General features: G+C 43.6%; 1 protein-coding gene across 3 annotated transcripts in view; it reads right to left on the bottom strand.

The window, feature by feature from the left end:
* Positions 1–20267, bottom strand: part of dock11 (dedicator of cytokinesis 11) — a 74313-nt gene that overhangs the window by 35632 nt on the left and 18414 nt on the right. The window contains exons 12-33 of one of the 3 annotated variants that reach the window (XM_083639771.1): positions 19782–19858; positions 18434–18618; positions 18209–18274; positions 15179–15271; positions 13946–14057; positions 13137–13258; positions 12416–12502; positions 12227–12316; positions 10835–10953; positions 10656–10725; positions 10272–10397; positions 9777–9848; positions 8544–8690; positions 7503–7586; positions 7166–7277; positions 6693–6731; positions 4717–4898; positions 3805–3918; positions 3471–3546; positions 3041–3129; positions 1466–1586; positions 1049–1115 (exon numbers count right to left, since the gene is read on the bottom strand). In XM_083639771.1, coding sequence (XP_083495897.1) covers positions 1049–1115; positions 1466–1586; positions 3041–3129; positions 3471–3546; positions 3805–3918; positions 4717–4898; positions 6693–6731; positions 7166–7277; positions 7503–7586; positions 8544–8690; positions 9777–9848; positions 10272–10397; positions 10656–10725; positions 10835–10953; positions 12227–12316; positions 12416–12502; positions 13137–13258; positions 13946–14057; positions 15179–15271; positions 18209–18274; positions 18434–18618; positions 19782–19858 — 2250 coding nt within the window. The remainder of the gene's footprint in view (positions 1–1048; positions 1116–1465; positions 1587–3040; positions 3130–3470; positions 3547–3804; positions 3919–4716; positions 4899–6692; positions 6732–7165; positions 7278–7502; positions 7587–8543; positions 8691–9776; positions 9849–10271; positions 10398–10655; positions 10726–10834; positions 10954–12226; positions 12317–12415; positions 12503–13136; positions 13259–13945; positions 14058–15178; positions 15272–18208; positions 18275–18433; positions 18619–19781; positions 19859–20267) is intronic. The other 2 variants (XM_083639772.1, XM_083639770.1) reach the window with 2 other exon arrangements.

Below are 20267 nucleotides of genomic sequence, written 5' to 3'. Positions count from 1 at the left end.
GGTCCTGTTTGGAGAGTGAGCAATGAGCTAAATAATAGTGCACCGGGTGAAGTAACTAGTTTTACCTACACATACTAAGAGAATTGTGTTCTCTTTGTTTTTCCTTGGCCTATTCATTCATTATTAGAGGATTCTCTCTCCACTCTTCTTCACACGGTCAAAACAAAACGGAAAGGAATTTGTTTTTGTATTTATATAATTAGCTTTGTTAGACTCCATTTATTTTCCATTTCCACTGATTCTGGCTTACTAAAATGTTTTCACTGCTGGCTTGAGTATTAGTTTCAGTGGCAGTTACGAACGAGGATGTTGGCTGTTAGAAAAACAACATTTTATACTACAGAGCACTTGTGCAACATCATGCTCTTGGCAAACAGTATTCATTTCAGCAGTGGCAGAGCAGGCAGACATGATGGAATATTGAGTTTCATATGTTATTTACACTCCATGAAATTAGAGCACTTACAGATGCAGCCACCTAGAATTGCCGGTTGATCCTTGACAGGTCCCTGACAGGACCCATCCAGATCCATGGCAGATTCAACTAGAAGTGCATTCGGAGAGTGCAGAGCTCCGCCAAGGCCAATAATCCAGTCTGCTGAGATATGCAAATTTCGTGGGCCGGATCGGATTCGCTCCAAAATTGAATGGGTTATTTTTTTTTTATAAATTAGTGCTAATTTTAATTTGGGTTCTTTAAAATGGGTTCTTTCTTGACCCGTGCTACATCCTTCCACGATTTCCCCCCTGTAATCTTGCTAACAAAGAGCCAGACAAATGGCACCACAACCATAACCTCCTTGGCGGAGGTAACAAAGATAAAACTGAAACCTAACTTAATATACAGTACTTAACTTAACATAATTTAAACCAATTCAACCGCTTAATAAACCATATAGATGTCCTTAATTTCTCTAAAGAAATGTCCCTTATGTATGTTATGGTGTAACAAAGTTCAGTTCTTTGGGGCTAGGATCCAACTGGGTGCGCCAATTCTAGGTGGCTGCCACTGTCTGAATTGTTGTACGTTGTGTCTGACTGTACTCACTCCAGCAGGCTGAGGAAGTTCATGATGTCTTGAGGGTTGACTTTGCTCCAGTAGGACAACAGATTATCTGCGGACAAGCGCACATAAACAGACATGTTTTAGTTTGTTTGCGTTTTCAAACCTTTCTTTAGAAGTCCACTGCACACACACAAACATCATGCAGTTCTTTTTTGCTGTGTTACTTAGGATTTGGGCAGAACTCGTTTCCACTGTCTATTTATGTCTATTTTCAAAAACTTGCCAGGCTTTGATTTCTCTCTCAAATTCACAAACTTTCAACGATTTCAAGGAGCCCCCGTGAACTCTGCTTTGGTACTGGCAAATGCAGGCCTGCCTGTCTGTGTGTGTGTATGTGTGTGTGTGTGTGTGTGTGTGTGTGTGTGTGTGTGTGTTTGTGTGTGTGTGTAGAGCACTGACCCTCTGACAGGGTCCTGACGATGTGCAGGAAGCACAGCAGCAGGCCTTTGATCTCGTACTGTCCCAGTCTGCCGGCCGGCGGCGCGGGGCTGCTGCTCATCGTCGAGCCGCGTCTCCGCAGCTGGACCACACACACACACACACACACACACACACACACACACACACACACACGCACACACACACACGCACGCACACACATGCACGAACTCACCATAAATAACATCAAACAGGAATGGTGATGACCTGATTAATGTTCTAGATTTGAACATTTGCTTTTTTTGTATTTGGTAAAACAAACATGTTTTTGAGTCGAGAGTTTTTACTTGTCTAACAAGTAGAGGAACTATAAAATGATGCAGCTATTATAGCACACTTTGGAATTCTTGGGGGACAGTCTTAAGTGAACATTCTACCACGTGATTAACTAACAAACAAGTGATGCTGAAGATGTTTGACTATTCCAGTAAGGGAGAAGGCCCATGGAAATATTTTATACAGATATTTTATACAGATATGTCTATTTCTATGGCCCACACAGAGTCCTTTATTTTACAAGGCAGGTCACTTAAGAAAAAAAATCGTATTTACACAAACGGTCTGGCAAGAGGTTTGTCTCTTGGCAGGAAGGGGAGGGAACAAAATCCAAACTCAGACATATAAACATTCAGCATTAAGAGACATAACAGTCAACTTAGTTTAAGTTGCATGGTCCATATTGTAGCCAAGATGTGGCCTATAGTTGCAGCTTGGTGAGTTGTTATTTTGAGTTGGGAATGAAGGTAAATGAAAACAGTCAATACTGTAAATGACAATATAGTTTTTCAAATCACCAGCAATGATTTAACCGCATGTTATTCTCTCCCTTGTGCATCCTGAACCAAATATGGTGTGCTGAAAAGTACGTATATATTGTAATGTATACAATATAAATGAACTGTTCCACTCACGCTAAATTTAACATCTGGACGCATATTGAGCCTGAGGCCACACAGCAGACTAACGTCCAATAGAAATAATCCTGATCAGATTCAGATAAAATAACGTCTGTGTGTTTTCCAATACAAACCCATTATCATGGCTCCATCTGTGTATATCTATAACAAGACGAGAATGTTGGTTATCTTTGGTCCGTGTTACACAGAAGTTAACCCAGAGGGGAACTGCATTTCCACTTGTGTCTAGCCAAGCATCAGCAGAACATTGCATTCATGTGCTGCAGTAACACCGCTGGAGAGCTGATGTGTTATGTTGGGGCTGCGTTCAGAGGCAGCAGGCGTCTCACACTGAGATGAGACAGTACCGCTCGCCAGCACTGTGGAAATGGGGGGTGATGTTTTTAAGACTATTTTTATCAGACTCTGACTGCCATGTGCCTTAACCCCTTGATCAATCAGAATGCACAAGACACGACCGCGTGAAGAAATGACACCAGTATTAACAAAATTGTACAAACCTCCCACTAGTCTAGTCTTCTTTGTTTATTTCAGGTCATTTGAATCGTGCGTTAGACTTTATTGTGGTTATGTTACCGCAACATATAAGTCTGGGTTGGCTGGTGTAACATTTCCTCACCTCAGCGCTGTCTGGTGTTCCTGGGTCCATGAACAGAGAGCCTCTGGAGTCTTCCCTCCGCACAAGATGGCCGTTCTGAGCTAGCAGACCTGGAGCCAACACAGCGCAGTATTGCTAAGCATCGTTAAAATACACCTTAGGGCAAAACAGCAAAGCAAACAATCTCTGTGATTCTCAACAGGTTCACAGGCAATAACATCATGTTTACATGATGTGTTGCTTTACAATTCTATGATACGTTCTCTAGCACAATTATGAACCTAGGCTGCCCTTGCGTTCGACTGGCTGGCAAATCCTATTGACAACAAATGGACAGAGCCAGCGAAGGCTGCCTTAAGGCCGGAAGTTATTGTTAGGGTGATGATGATGGCTGATCTGAAAACAGGAAGAAGCCATATGCCGCGTACAGAATCTGCGGCTCCAAACTCACCGTGGTCTTTGTCGATGGCAGTGCTGATTCTCCTGCTGTCTGCGGAGCTGGTGGAGATCAGGTCATCTCTGGAGCCCTGGACAAGCACAGCAAGTGTCAGGTGTAATGTAACCCTTACACGCTGTCTGCCTGCTTTAAGTTTTAATCAAGTCATCCAGAGGGACACTCAAACTCAGTCATGTATCGTTACAAATACATAGACCATTGAATCCACAGAAAGATAAACAATCACATTATAATCACACCATCTGGCAGTTTACATTTGAGGTTTATGTTATTATAAGTAACAGAGGAGTAAGGAGTCCAGGAGCTCCAGGTTTGGAAGGGGACTCACGGTGAGGCCGAGCCCAGGGCTGGAGCTATGTGGCTGGGCAGACAGATGCTTCAGGTTCTGATAGAGCAGCTCCAAGATTGGCAGGTAGAGCAGACAGATCCTGGCCTGCTGGTTCTGAAACACCGAACAGGGCAGAATGTGAATACTGTAGTGATAAATGTACTGATGATATTGTTAGAAAGTTACCGATGCGGTGATTGAATATGATGAAGTGCAAAGATACACTATCTGCAGTGTAAAAGGACACCATTGTAGGTGCATGCTACTGTAACTATAAAGTTCTTATCTGAACTCGGCACACTATTCGAAAGCCATCTGTCGGCATGTAGTTATTTGCATTCTAAACACTGGCCCGTTTGCATAACGGACATTATCTTGATGGGCACACCGTTAAAAAAAACGTTAAAAATAAAATTTAAGGAGTGGTCAAATTGTGTCCGAATTTTGTCTTGTGTCACATAAGACTTTCAATTTTTGTGTGCAAACGCTGAGGCCCAGACACACTGAGATTAGCTTGAGAGTGCATTTGTGCTTTTTTTTGCACCTCACTTGCTTAAGATATTTATGCAACTCAAGTTGTGGTGCAAACCCTCGATAAGATTCCGCAGCACTCCGCGGCGGCGCACGGCGTGGGGTGAGCACACTAGAAATGAGCCTGCAATATTTTTAGTCATTCTAATCTGATATGAAATTAGCTTAGCCTGTGCTTCTGATAAGGACTCATACAGGTGAGAGAGGAGGCATGAAATATTAAAGTTATGATATCCCCCCCACCCCCCACAGAAAGAGCTTGTTTATTTTGAACAGGTAATCTGTCTCACCCTGTGTCTCTCTCTCCAGGTCCAAATCCTCTCCACCCTTCCCTATCTCTTTCTCCCTTGTCTCTAGCAGCATCTGGCCCTCCCTCCTCACCTTGTAGGTGGTGTAGCGGTCGTCCATGGCGTGCTTGATGAGGAGGTTCTTGAGCACGGCCACGGCCAGCTGCCGCACCTCGGGCGCCTGACCCAGGGCCTCGACCACCTCCCTCAGCAGCAGCCCCACCAGAAAGTGGTTGCGGCAGTAGTCCTCCGTCAGGCTGAACTCCAGGCTCTGATCTGTGGTCAGGCCAGACAGGAAGTGTCACAACCAACCAGGCAGGGACAGTCTGTACTGTATCACCGAATCTCCCTAATACCAAAACCTGATACCCAGAGCCACTTGCAACATGTAATTTCTTAAAATATGGTGACTTGATTTAGTATGTTTGGTTTCTCTAATTCCAAAAAGAAAAAGAAAAAAGAAGAAAAGTTTGATCAATGACCTAGAACTTCTGATCTACCTAAGTCTGTGCTGTTCAGTGGGTAGTAACTGTTTTGGATGTGTAAAATTGAGTCCTAAGATTTGGTAGCCTGATTAAAACCATCCTGATCACAGAACCAAACATTCTGTTTCGCTGCATGGATCAGTCTGGACCTCCAGCCAATAACCAGGCCTGTAACCCGCCAATCAGGGACTGTGTCATCGTAGCTGATGGCATGATTGGGCCAATCAGGGGAAAACAGTAATGGCGGCTCCTGAAGCGTATTACACTGTTAACACTGAAGAGTGTTAACGTTAATGTTAGTAGAGTAAACAGCCGTAAGTGCAGTTATTGCAGAAATAGACTCAATAACAACAATTAAACAAGAACAGGAGTTTCTCAGCGGGCAAAGACGTTTTCGCTGTTCTTCTGACTGGATTTGGATTGGATTTGGCAATGCTGATTGGCTGAAGGAGTTGTCTGTCAAGGCAAGTACTCCTGCCCACTGAAATCTATGTGAGGGGCAAGACGTCCAGACTGATCCATGGAGCGAAACAGAACGTGAGGTACCGTGACCAGGATGGTTTTAACCAGGCTAAAGAATTGGTACTATAGCAGTAGTTTAAAAAGTACAAGATACTAGAATTATGGTATCTATTCCTGTGTATCACACTTGCTGTAACATGCATGGTTTGACCCTGACACATCCAGAATATAGTGGGAAAACATGTTTGTTATAATTTCCTACATGAAACCCTACACTGCAGAGGGTGTGGGTGCACTGACAATGTCATCCAATGGTGGCATTCAAATGTCACATGTCCTCAACACTGGTGCAACATCTCCCAAACCAACACCACGTCACGTCCATTCTCCAGGCATCATGATCCAACACCACACCAAGAGGGGAATTCAGAGAGGAACCTGCGTTTGGCATTGGATAATGTCTGTAATTGCCATTCTCACTATGTAGTAGAGTATGTCAAGTACATCCAGTATAGAATATCCAGTCTATACCAATACAATCAGTGGGAATTACAGTAGAGAGACGTGCAAATGAGAACTGATTGGAGAAATATTGGAAATGAGAACAGACTTGTCAATTTCAACAGCAACTTTGACTCACAATGATGCTGTGTTTACAGTAAAAACGAGCCAACGCAGATTAGGAATTGAGTTACCCTCTTAATTATCTCTGCTGCTCTACTGTTAAGAAAGAGAGGCAGATAGAGCAAAACGAGTGAGAGTGAGAGAGTGAGAGAGAGTGATAGAGAGTGAGAGAGTGAGGGGCAGACAGACACAGCAATTGCAAGAGAGAAACAAAAGAAAGAAGTGTCCCCTTTCTAGTGTTTCCAAGTCTGAAATCAAGCATTTGGAGGAGAGAGAGGGTCAGTCGATCGCACACAACAGCCAAGCATAGGCACACAGGCCGCCGGCAGGCAGATCGGTAGGTAGGCCGGTGAATGAGGGCGTTAGCATTAGCATTAGCATTGAGGGTGAGCGGGAGTGAATGGGTGTCCTGTGTGTGGGTTAGTGCAGGTCAGAACGAGGGGGCGGTCATGCACTGCAAATGTGGCGTGGATGTGATGGTGCGGTGGGCGTCACCTACCTACTGCGCCAAAAAGCTCCGTCGCGTACGAAATAAAATCTAACCACAAGCAAAACATATACAAAAAACAAAAACACAGAGAGGGGAAAGTAAAAATAAATAATTGGGGAGTGGGGGGCGAGTAAAAATTTGAACATTCCATGCAGAATTTCCACAGCACACACAGTTGTTTGGCTTTTTAGTGGTGGGGGAGTCAATTAATATCCGCTATTAACAAGTATTGGAGTGAGTCATTATGTATCAATATTGACATTTATGAATAACTTGACATCACCTGACCCGCTTAATTATAGACTTGTGTATGAGTTTGAGTGGGCCAAACCAATCAGGCAGGTTAATAGGGGGGCATTGTGGTGGATGCAGGTTTGTGGGGGGGGGAGATGATGTGACAGCTGGTCAGTGGCTGTGTGTGTAGTAAGTGGGAAGCATAACGCAGGCTGATTGGGAGGCAGAATGTGACCTTTGACCCTCACCTTGTACCCTCTGGAGCTTGGTGCGCCCGAACGCCATGGGCAGGTTCAGAGGGATATAGTGCTCGTGGTTGCAGACCGTCATCAGGAAGTCAAATTTCATTTCAGTCAACACCTACGTCAAACACATGTCCACACACCCACACACACAAGGTGTGGTTTAATTTGTTAGGCAAATATTGTGCTGATAACGAGGGAGAGAGAGAGAGAGAGAGTGAGAGAAATGCAAAATATATGCATATATGTGCCAAATATATTAATTATTGTCATCAAGTAAGAGAAATCAGCTCGGTAAATGTTTGAGTGACATGTTATTATATCTAGCATAATATTATTGTACCTTGGGATCTTTGAGGGTGAAGCCACACATGTAGTCATTGACCAAGTTGAAGGCGAAGCCCCTGTTCATGAAGGTCAGGCACCTCTGAGGAGACAGGAGGTGTTATGATTAGGACACAAGCTCTAACATGAGATGAAGGCCAGGCACATCTGAGGAGACAGGAGTTGTTATGATTAGGACACAAGCTGCTAGATGAGATGAGGAAATGAGCCTGGTCCTAAACAGAAGGAACTTGCATTAGATTGAGCGTGCCTGACATTTAACAATAGAGTTGATAGGCCCTGGAGCTTCGCTATGAGTAACAGCAATCACATTTAGTAACAATGGCAGGAAGTGTGTGATACGTTAATGCCCCATAAAAGGATTAGATAATTTAATACTCATGTTTAGCTATAATTAACTCTTTCACTATGACTGACTGATGAAAAAAGGCGAGACACGCAGAATCCAAGCCTGAATAGGGCAGGTGCAGAGCTCGAGGCAGGAATTGGTAGAGGAAAGAATAAAGCTCGCACACTGCAACGCTCCAGTTGAGTGTATTTATTTTACACCGACAGGTAACGTTTCGGGCACCCTGCCCTTCCTCAGTCTGAGGAGTTCCTCACTATGACTGACTGACATGAATCATGGTACCCTGGTGAAAGGGCAGTGGAATAAATGGTAACACTTGATTTTCCATATAATGGGTTGGTAGGGTTGGTAGACTAGATTCCTAGAAAAAACGTACTATTTCATTTATTTCTATAGTTACTTGGGTCACCAAAGTCTGCATTTCTCCCCAAATACATTGTTTTTAATTCATTTTGCAGTTCTTTCAAACGCTTTCTGAAATTAACATTTTCTAATCAGCTCAAGCTTCCACTTTCTTACTTCCTCAATTTCATGGTTCTTTCTGGGAAACGGGCACACGGCAACTTCTCTCTAGGAAGATATGAGGAAATAGCGGGACCCGTAAAATGTTGGTGAAGAAATGTATGCCACATGGCATGTACTGTATGTAGTGGGTCAAATGGAGTGCGGTCGTGTGTTTGTGGTCCAGACCTTGATGAAGGTGGCCAGGCTGAGGTTGATACAGCGGGCTTCCTCGGGGATCTCCACGTGGCGGATGGTGATGTGGGGCATGATGGACAGCAGCAGGGACTGCAGCGCCTGCTGGAAGCTGTCTGGGAAGCGCTGGGCCCGCGGCATCTGCAGTCATGTTCACACGATATCGCGGAGAAGAAGAGATCGTTAGGGAGAACATGTAATGATAGATTGCGTGTCTCTTCCTGTTGAGGTCAGGAAAAGCTCAGAAAGAATTTCTAAACAGGCTGTTGCATGATCAAGATCAGGGGTGCCCAAATTCTTTCCCATGAAGGGCCAAAACTCAATCTGGGTGGAGGGCCGAGGGCCAAAAATAAACGTTGTGGAATTACATTAAAATGTATTGTGTTTTATAGAAAATTAACATTCTAAATCTAAAATAACATTTCAATATAATAATCTACTTTTTATCTGTTTGGTAATTGTAATAATTTGCAATTGGTTAAAAAAACATCTGCATTTGTGGGGAGCTTAAACATTTAATCAGTAAACACCCAGTTAAAAACAGTTGTATTTTCCACCTTTGTAATCAAGAGATAAATTTGACTTAATTCACAACTTGAAAAATCCTCAAGGTACTTTGAAAATCAGCTTTATTGTCCATCTTTTGTAAACAATTTGCCATGACAATTTGCAGGGATGCAATCTCAGGAGTGAACACAGTATCCGCAGCCACATTCAGACACTGTTGGCCCAAATTGGTCAGCACTGGTCAAGATAGACCTTTACACACGTTCTTTCTAGGGATTGCTCATAGCTCAAACTTTATCTTCACAATAACAGCTGCAGACACCCTTTGTTCCTCTTGGTGGGATGTCTGGCAATGCTACTGGTTATGACAGATGAATGGTGAGAAGAGTCACACCAGAATAGGCCCAAAGGGGGTTTAACCCTTTAAAACTTGCATGTACAAAACCTGTACAAACCTGATTCTAAAAACTGTTTGTGTGCTAGGAGAAAGCTGACACATTTTAACCAGTAGAAAGAGAGTTATAGATTCCTTCAATACACATTAGACCTATGATTGTGTTGCTACAGTAGCAAAACATCAAACTGTGGTTATTGTATTACCGTACCATGAACAGACACAGACATGTAGAACACAAACAGGAAAAAGCATCAGGATCCAAGTGGCAGTGATACTGAACTGTGTGAAGATACAGCTTGAACGAGAAGCCCCTAAAGACAAACCTTCATCCGGCTGCCCTCTTGCAGGAACTGGGCCACGGACTTGGCCATGGTCTCAAAGAAGAACCAGGAGTACTGCAAAAGAGGAAGGGTGTTAGATTGTCATGGTCATTTCCTGGTACAGTATGTAGCCTTGCCAAAAATGAAAAAGAAACTAGACATGTTTCCCCCTCAAGAGACAAACTGATGGCAGCTAGATATGACTCATAACTGATATAAGGACAGTGCTTCAGGACATGAGCTACACGAGTCATGCTGCTACATGCTTAGGGAATACTTCTGTGGGACTGTGCTGTGGTAAGGGGAATGGGGAGAAGTCACTTTCTGTTTTGGAGAAATGATTAGCCAGCCATTGCTTAGGCAAGGCTGCCACCTGCTGTTGAATGCTGGTATTACGGTTTTATAACGGCACTGACTGGGTGATAAATACGACTGCAGGTAGGTAAAGACAGACAGAGGCAGACAGGTAGGGCAAAGAAGCACAGAAAGCACACCCACCTTGAGCAGCTTATTACTGGTGTTGAAGTCAGCGGTCTGCTTGAGGATGAATGTGACTGCGGTGGCCAGCACCTCATGAGTGGTCGCTGAGCTCCCTGATGTGGGGTTGCTGGTCACAAACACATACTGAGGAGAGAAAAAAACACACACAGGTCAATACACACATCAACTCTGGTGGCAAAAGCTGGTGGCAAGCAACAAAAGAAAAAGACAATTACTTCCAAGTCCCAATTCATTTTCATATCGTCTTTCCATTGTCATTTGTACACATGCAGGTACAGTATAGTATATAGTATATATAGTATAGTATATACACTATAGTATAGTAGTGCATGGAAAGATGTTGATGACTAGTAAACGTTCATGTCTGCGTTGGTGTTATACCTTAAGGAAGGAGCGTAGGTAGTGTTCAAGTCCTTCCTCGTGACATCTGGAGACTATGTGTATGATCACACTAAGGGGACAGAGCAAGGCATTGCATTACTCTAAGCATTTGTATCAAGTGCAAATACAAATTGCAGCCACATTTTTGACATGAGCGCAACACATCCCAACTGACTGACCGGAGGGAGTTCACAGCAATCTCTTTTTCTTTGGTTGCCGCTGTGAGCACCTCAAACAGCTGCATCAGCACAGTAGGCAGGAAGTTGATGATAACCTGAGTCTCCATGGCGTGCAGGCACTGGGGGAGGCATTCAGAAACAAAGACATATTGAATATCGAGAATCAAAGTGAAAGAGGGGGCAACAACGGGGGCGGGGCAGCGCCACAAGATTGAAGTTGCGCTGGGAATCTATTCAAAATGGACAATGTCAAAAATTCCAAATGGTACGTGAAACATGACTCTTTAAAGAATTAATTCTCATACTGTACTTCTTTTGCCTTACGAGTACTGTAGAAGTAGTTTTGTCAATATTCTAGTGACTTTGGATTGTTTGGCTGCACTCGGGAACAAGTAGTGATACTAGGAAAGGTATAAATAAATTTGCTTAAGTTTGCTTAATGTGTACTGTTTGTCAACATTGGAGAGAAAATTGACTTGTATTTGTTTTTTTGTGGTGATGACGTCGATAATGTCATGAGAAAGTTGTGAAGAGATCATATTCCATTAGCAAATTTAGCCATGAAACAATTTTCGTTAAAACCTTCGATAACGGAACTTAAGAAAAGGCGGCAAGTGTTACAGGACCACTACAAGACCAGCATCTCGTATATAAAAATTTTCTACATTTTTATTTTTTGTCATAAATCAATTCCATTGGTCACCCTTCACGTCTGTCTGTGGGTTTTAGAAAATGTACCCAGTGGAAAAGCATTAAAAGGATCTTGTGAGTAAGTCTCGCAACTCCATTCGCCCTCAAACTGACGCTCAAACCTCAAAGCTTCTCCCCTACCTCTGTCTGAACCCCACCAGGGAAGAGTATATACCAGGAAAACAGACATCGGCAGATGCTCTGTGTATTTCTAACCTTGTTTTGTTTGTTTCTGGCTTCATCTGACGTAAATAGATAAATAAAATGTTTTCGAATTATCCCTAGGCTGCAAACTCAGTTAAACTATGCAGATTGAAGTGGTTTCTGACGAGAGTAATGTTAGTGTTAGTGAGAGGCATGTGTGCCCCCAGGACGGTGGCTCTAACTCGGCCTGGGTGCGTGCCTGCGGCCGCCACTGGAGGAGCAGCCGCGCGCGCCCGTGCGCTCCAGAAGGGTTGCGGCCACGCGAGGCTGCTCGCCCCGGAGAAAGACATGAAGACATGTGCCAACTTTGACGACATGGTGTTCAGTATTTTAAGAACACAGGGTTTTTTTCATTTCCTGAAAAGTTGCCGTTTTGGAGATTTCCGTTTCCGCCCGACAGCGACGAGTTGTTGCTATGGATAGTGTGTTTTGCAACTCACCGATGGATGTAACCTGACCCTGCCCGCAATTGACTGACCCTACACTGCCTTGTCTCACCTTCAGATATTTGATGAGTTCTGCGGGGTTTCCCTCTGAGGTTGTCCTCATCAGCTGGCAGTGCTGGAAGAACTTGTGTAGATGCAGATCCTACAGGGGGAATGGTCAATATGATGATAACAGCTACATTCATGTAAACTGCATTACTACATGTGATGTGAAGAACGGTGGAAGGATGAAGCGTGGTACCTGAGCGTATATTGTCGATGCTACATGAGTCTTCACTTTGAACAACGGCTTGGCATTTTCCACCCACTTTATATCTGGTTGAGACTGCTGAAAAACAGATAAGCACATGAGAGTTGGGTTTTTTTTTTACCTAGAAGAAACATACCTATTGGAGATCACCTACCTAGAAGAATTACAGTATTATGTCTTCTTATTTCTTATGTCTTGAAATACTTTCAGACAGACATTCATTTTATCGATTGCTGTCGATTAATATGTTGTTTTCCCCCTCGACTAAACTAATCGATTAGTCGTTAAAATGTCACAAAATGGTGAAAATTGTCGGTCACTTTTCCCCCAAAGCTCAAGATGACATCCTCAAATGTCTTCTTCTGTCCTGATCAACAGTCCACAACCCAAAGATCATCAGTTTATAGAAGACCAGAAAATATCCACATCTAAGAAGCTGGAACGAGATAATTTTTGTATTTTTTCTTCTTAAAAATGAGCCTAAACGATTAATCAACTATAAAACTAACTATAAAAAATGGTTGGCGATTAATTTTCTGTCGATCGACTAATTGATTACTAATGGTTGCAGCTCTATTCATTTCATATGAGCTACACTGCATTGCTGTGGTGGGATCTGGGAATGTAAGAGGCAGCATGTGACTATGTGGCCCATAGTCAGATGCCTGCAGCACACTGAGGGCTACGTCAGTGCTGAGGCACGGGGCCGTACCTTCTTGGCGTCCTGACTCTTGTCCCACAGGTATCCAGGAGGCAGGGTGTAGGCTACAGGTAGCTGGAGCTCTATAGACTGCATCCTCCCGTCCTTCAGCAAGGGCGTCCACGAGTAGCCCACTGGGACACAGAGAAACAGCACAGCACAGGTGCACTTGCTAAGATGCATTTACATGGGCAATTACAATATAAACACAACCAAACATGGAGACATATTGTGACTTTTAATAAGGTAAATAATGAACTCCCATGGATGGGAACGCATGAACACATACTATGTAGAATAGGTAGGCTCTTGTGCCTTTCTAAAGTCTGTCTTCTGCTTTGTTCTGCTTCTTTTACATTTGTCCTATATTATTTCTGTTCTATGCCTGATTGTTGATCAGTTAGAGCTAGTTAGGCTCTTTCTCTGCAAAGTCATTTGAGACATGCTTGTGATAAAGGGCTATATAAATAAATAAGCAAACTTGCAATAGGCTATGCAACATAATGACTTATTTTATTTTTCTGTTTTTTTTTTGGTTTTGTTGTTTTGAATATTGCAATTGCCATATAAATTGGGAACAGCACATGACAAAAACTGAAGGGGACAGAAATTGGGATGATTATGCTCAGGATTTGGTTGCCTTCAATAAAATGAAAGATTTCCTCTGACATGGAACTTGATTTGTTGGCCACAGATTCTGAACCAGTACCGGACTGCCTTATATGGGAAGCTGTCTGAAAAAAAAAATCTCTCCAAGATAAAAAAAAAAACGGTGCATCCCCTCACAATTTGGAAATTGCTCACTCTCTCAGCTGACTTACCCAGTGACTCCACTCCCTCTCTCTTCTTGGTGCTGAACTCACAGCTGATGTGGTAAAAGGTGAAGAGGATGTGGTGCTTCTCGTGCACGTGCACAGGCAGCTCAATCTTTATCTGTGCACAGTGGAACAGCTCATTCGTTTTTAGGTTGTTACTAATATTCTAACTGACCCCAGTGCTAAGATGGCACTAGGAGCTTTCTATAACACAACCAGGCAGAAAGCAAGGCAAAGTTGATTACATCTCAATCATTGCAAACATTTCATATCAATGTATCCCTAATTAAAACACATACATTTGTGAAGCAAAAAAACAACAAAGGTTTAGCCACAAGGGGGCAGTATTATCACAAGCATGGAAGTTTACATTCCTTGTGTCTTGCACGTGTTCCTTGTGTCCATAGATTTGTGTCACAGGAAATGACACATTCAGATAAATCAGTTTACCACAAATATAGATGTAATTCCCTACATCCGATTATTACTTATTACTAAGGAATCTGAGGAATACTGTGACTATTGAATTAACGTATGACATGGCCTCAGTGGAATCAGTTTTCTCCCTTGGGTGAGTCAGAAGCAACCAAAATATTGTAACCGCCTCATAAGGAAATAGTGAGTTGTCTTGACTGAGACTGTCACAATCCATGATGTTGCATATTGCCTCCCTGTTCAAACAGAAATGATCCATTAGCTGATCTGCAAGAAGTATGTGTGTGTGTGTGTGTGTGTGTGTGTGTGTGTGTGTGTGTGTGTGTGTGTGTGTGTTAATCTGTTTGACAGGCAATATGGCCTCCCTCTGCTCCACCGCTCTCTGACAGTATCCTGATCCTGACCCCACCTCTCTGTACTGTGTCATGTGTGTGTATTGGGGTCTGTGACTATTTGACCACTCTAGTGTGAGATCGCGGCTTTGCCTTGAGACAGATTTATAGGATTAGCTCAGTGCTGGCTGGGGAATTTGAACACTCAACACAGCGACTACTTGTGAAAACAGGAACCTAAGATTCCAGAGTGTTTGAGAATAATATTTTGAGTTTCTTCACTGTGGCTTCACACATCTCTATCATTTCCTCTGAAGTCAAAACCTTTCTTTCCTCAGATTGTCTCAGTTTCACTAAGTTTGATTCACTTTCAACATTTTGGAATGTGTTATGCTGATAAATATAAAGCATGCGATAGAATAGGATCTTTGTATTTGACACTGTAAATGAGTGGGATCAAGATTGGTCTCACCTCGTCGTAGAACTCTGGGCTCTGGTTGTGGTGCAGGACGGCTGCGTAGGCGCTGCTGGTGAAGAGTGACTCTCCCGGCTTGCCGTACATGCACTGAAACACAAGGGAGCACATCAGTCATCAGCCTCTGGCCCTTTGATGGTGGGGCACAGCGGTGAGTAAAGTGCCCAGCAGTCGGTGGTTAGGGGACAATATTTGGAGAGAAGAGGGGGGTGAAGGTACACAGACCTTCATCCCATGACAAAGTATGCATCTTTGAAGCACAAACAGACTAAACAAAGAGTGGAGAAACTACAAAGCAGGACCTGAAATGGTCAAAAACATAATGCTTCCCTTACAGTATTTGACCCCCCCCCCCCCCCCCCCCCAAGTGATGGAAACTGTATGTTCTGTTTGAATGTTAAAACACAAACATTGTTGAGAATATAATGAAGTACCTGCCATCTATGTTTAAACTTATATTATTATTGCAGACAGATAAAAAAAATATTGCAGACAATTAAACCAAGGATACTATGTAAACTGGGTGCATTTCTGAATAATGTTTTGCCTCTCTTTAAACGATTTAATCTAACTCGTGCCAAAGATCTATTCTGGTTGTTTACCATTGTACTGCTGTTTTATTTATGTTTGTACTCCATACATAAAATCTGAATCTGAATACATATCCTATACTTTTTTTTATGGTTACAAGCTCTGAAATCTGATAGCAGAAGGATCAAACATGGGACCCTCAGAGAAAGTAAGAGTAACACAAGTAAGAAATTCTGTGGGAACAATCATTCCGTGTAGAGAGAGAGAGGTCAATCTTGGCCAGGTCACTATAGTTGAGATTAACACGGGGTGACAAACGGAAGAAGGGAATGCAGAGTTCAACCTGCTCTAAAGACCAGCTTGAGACTGTGATTAGCATGCTAGTCAGTGCAGTCCTCCCTAATGCACAGTAATGAGCAGTCACAGCGCAGACCAGAGGAGCAGCAGAGTGCTGAGAGTCCTGCAGTCAGCTGATTCAGACTGATAGGATGAGGCTGGAAGACAGCACAGGGTTCAAACTCAGCTCAGTCTGGAATGGAGCTGCAATGCATCTCAGCAAAGATCTATTGTTGCAGATCACAAGGTTAGTGTGTGTGTGTGTGTGTGTGTGTGTGTGTGTGTGTGTGTGTGTGTGTGTGTGTTTGTGCGCCGCCATGGAAACAACACATTCTGGGGGGCTCTGATAGCAAAACAGTGAATGTGGAAGTGCACAGACGATGGGAGTCCAGATTGCCAGCTAGGGATGAGGGCCGAGGCCTTGGGTAGAGGGGGTGACTGGGATCTTATCAGCTGTCTGGAGGAGAGGCGGTCCTGTTCATACATGCACTGCACAGACTCCAATCTGATTCAAACTTTTTGCCTATGATCATCGTAGCATAGAGGAAGACATATTTTACTCCCCCCTTTAGGCTCACAGGTGCAGCTAGGACCGCGAGCAAGCAGTAATTTCTCACAAAGATAACAGTTTGAAGATGGCAGCCCATATTTTCTATTCACAAGCGCTGGGAAGTCCCATCCTCCTGAAACCTTTACGTTGCAGTTTCTTTTCACAAACCCTTTGGCAGAGTTTCCCCTCAGTCAGATCGTGTGTTACGTAAAAAGCCAGGAAGGTTCTCTGGGAGCTTCCACTGCCTGTGATAAGTCTCCAGACAGAGAGGTGAGCTGCTGCCTGGCCTCTGCCCACTGTTTGTAATCAACTCACTCTGCCTCAGCGTACATCAAGCATTGTTCCAAACCACACCGTGTGTGTGTGTGTGTGTGTGTGTGTGTGTGTGTGTGTGTGTGTGTGTGTGTGTGTGTGTGTATCTAAGATGGTGTACGTACGGTACGGACGTGTACTAATCTGTCTGCCTGGAGTCCCTTGATAAAGTGTGAATGTTTTGGAGTCTTGGAGAGCCAATAATTTCTATTTGATTCCCTCCTTCTGGAAAATTTAAAAGAAAAAAAAAGAAATCCACGGGCGTTTGATGACTGTTTCCACCCACAAATATTTGACGTGTGGCAAGAAAGAGAGAGAGAGAGAGAGAGAGAGAGGGAGAGAGAGAGAGAGACAGCGACAGACAGAGAGAGAGAGGGAGAGAGAGACAGAGAGAGAGGGAGAGAGAGAGAGAGAGAGGGAGAGGGAGAGAGAGTGGGAGAGTGACCAGTCATTATCTCCTCTTGCCAGCTGTAATAACCAGCTTCTGTAAGCTTTTCCTTTCTCCTTTTCTGGCCCCTCAAATGACTTCCACTTGGTGAAGAGCATGTCCTCACTCTCCTCTTAATCCTCTCATCTCCTCCACTACACCAGAAGGAAACTTTCACATTTTACAATTTCCTCTCCTCTTCCCTCCTCCCCTCCTCCCCTCTCTTCTCCCTCCCCTCTTCTCTCCCCTCCTCTCCTCTCCTCCCCTCCTCTCCACTCCTCTCCTCTAGAGTGCCGCAGGAATGAGTCCTAAAACCCGGAAATGCGTTAGCATGGGTTCCCTCGTCTCAAAGTCAGTGGGATTTTTGAATTGGTCTTTTGTTAGATGCCTGAAATAAGTTAACGTTTCTGATACTTAGTAGAGGTTTTGTTCAGAAAGATAATCTTCAGAGATGAACACATTTTTATGATTTGCGAGGCGATTTCTGGCGATCACATATAGCCTTCAAAAATCATAAAAATAGTGTTCATTTGTGAAGATTATCTTGCTGAACAAAACCTCTAACCTCACTTCTGTTAACCACAGACTTTATTTCAGGCAAAAACCATAAAAAAATGACTTTGATACGAGGGAACCCTTAGCTTAGGAAAGTCAAAAATGATTTCATGCCAGTTATTGTTTCTGATCAGTAGAATGCCGTTTTCTTTGGATCCTTTCTGCTTGAAATTCATGAAACACTGGAGTCATGCTGAGAACTCCCTACTACTACAAGCGTTACATATTATCATGCACTTGACCTATGAGAAGACTCCTCCATCACAAAGGCAAGCCATGTCTTCTTTATAACTTAAACATTTCATCTTAAACTGACCTTTAAAGGCGCTGCACCTTCCTCATCTGAATCTCGGAACTGGATGCAGACTGCGATGTTTCTGGCCTGGCAGAGAGGAAACATGACATCATCCAATCAATACGCACAGCCAGCAACGTAATCAGTGAGAGTGAGTTGGACCCAATCTGTGAATGTGATGTGTGCTTCATCCTCATTCTCCACCAGCCATCCGCCCATTCCATTCTGGATCCCACACGCACGCACCTTGGCGAAGGTCTTCTGGTTGTCGTACTTGAGCTGCAGGGGGTAGATGTACAGGTGGTTCTTGTAGGTGGTGAAGGGGTAGTTGTACTTGGCCTCCTCAGGGAGGAACTCCTCCATCTCCACTGACACCCTCTCGCACCCCTCCTCGAAGGGCTTGACGGGAATGTAAGAGGAGGTCACAGTGTCTGGGGGGGGAGTGGAGAGAGAGAGTCAGCGAACCGTAACTGAACTCCAGTGTTCCTGTTTCAGCATGGCCGCCCCGAGGAGTCAACTCAGGGTCACTCAGTATGCTATGTACACAGAAAGAACCCAAACTGAGCCTGGATCTTAGCGTGATTTCTGACAACCAACTAACCAACTATCATGCAAGGCTCAAATCACAGCAACAAACCAATCTTGCAGGTTTTGTAGTCTACAATATTTGCCAAGTCAGACCCTTCCTCACCTCCTGCTGGTATTTTACACATCGTCATAGTATTGCAATCAATAATCTTTTCATACTTTTCCTTCATACATTTCTACTTAACATGTTTTAATGTTAAAACCAGTTGTGTATGTTTATAATATAACCCCCATCTATTCTTATTAACACAATTTCCCCACAGGGATCATTACAGTTTCATCCTATTTTAAATCATCTCAGCTAACCCCTGGCAAGGCTCCTAAAGTCGTTTTCAACCTCCTCACATTCTCAACCTTTTCCTGCACTCCTGCCTATGGCTGCTTGTTTCAAATTCAAAACCTTGGTTCTGGCATCAGAAGGCTGCTAAAGGAGGGAGCCGCACACCCCCGTACCTCCAGGAAATGCTCCAGCCCATGATCTGCGCTCTGCTAATACCTCAACAGAGTCGCTCTCCATGGAATATTCTGTTCTTTGTAATGTTGGAGATATAGGATTTTAAGCTTATTCTACTGGTGCATTTGCCATTTGTCACTGTTGATAAGATACCGGTACTGTAAGCAGCAGGTCAATGCCTAAAATGGTAAAACCGGTGCACATAGTTAACAGCATATGCACAGCAAGAAATCATAATTAGGCCAACTGTTTACCTGTGTAACTACAGACCGCTTAGTACTGCAGATTTTATTACAGTAGATGCACAGCGAAAATGCTGGTTAAGCCAAGTACTTTCTCATATAAGTACAGCAGGCTCAGATAACGGAGCGCTGCAGATTTTAATAGGCACTTGCTGATGTATTTAATCTCATTGAGAAGTTGGCATCGCTCATAGCTGTATGCTGCAGCGGTTTGTGGCGAGCAAGGCGAGCAATCTACTCTGCGATGTAAACAATGTTAGGAGAGAGACCAATGTTAGGCTGAGGAGGTGGTACGGAGAGGAGCACACACTTGAGAAGTCAGGTGGGACACACTCGATGGTGACGTTCAGCTGCCCGGGGATGGACTGGAGCTTGCTCTTCTCGGGCCTGTGGAGGGGGAAGCAGATTCAAAACAAACGGATAAACTAACTCCTTCTTCAATAAAGTGCCGTCAAGTCTGAATAAAGGCCATTACATTTAAAGGGCCCGTCTTGTGTAAAACAAGATTTCCTTTCTTCTTTCATTATAATCACCAACAACCCCCCCCCCCACCCCACACACACACACACAAACTCACTACCTCCTCCTAAACTCAACTGAACTCCCCCCCCCCATAAAACTGGAACTCATACTGTATCTAATTTAATGCCTGTCTAACTGGGACTGGTAAATTGATGTAAATTCCCTGCACATTAATGCCTATTTAACTTAGCCTGTAAATTTCATGTACATTCAATGTAAACTCTTATCTAACTCTGACTGTAAATTCATGTAAATCCACTGCCTATTTAACGTA

Source organism: Poromitra crassiceps (genome assembly GCF_964638095.1).
Source record: "Poromitra crassiceps genome assembly, chromosome: 7".
In the NCBI taxonomy this organism is placed as follows: domain Eukaryota; kingdom Metazoa; phylum Chordata; class Actinopteri; order Beryciformes; family Melamphaidae; genus Poromitra; species Poromitra crassiceps.
This window is presented reverse-complemented; position numbering and strand designations above follow the sequence as displayed.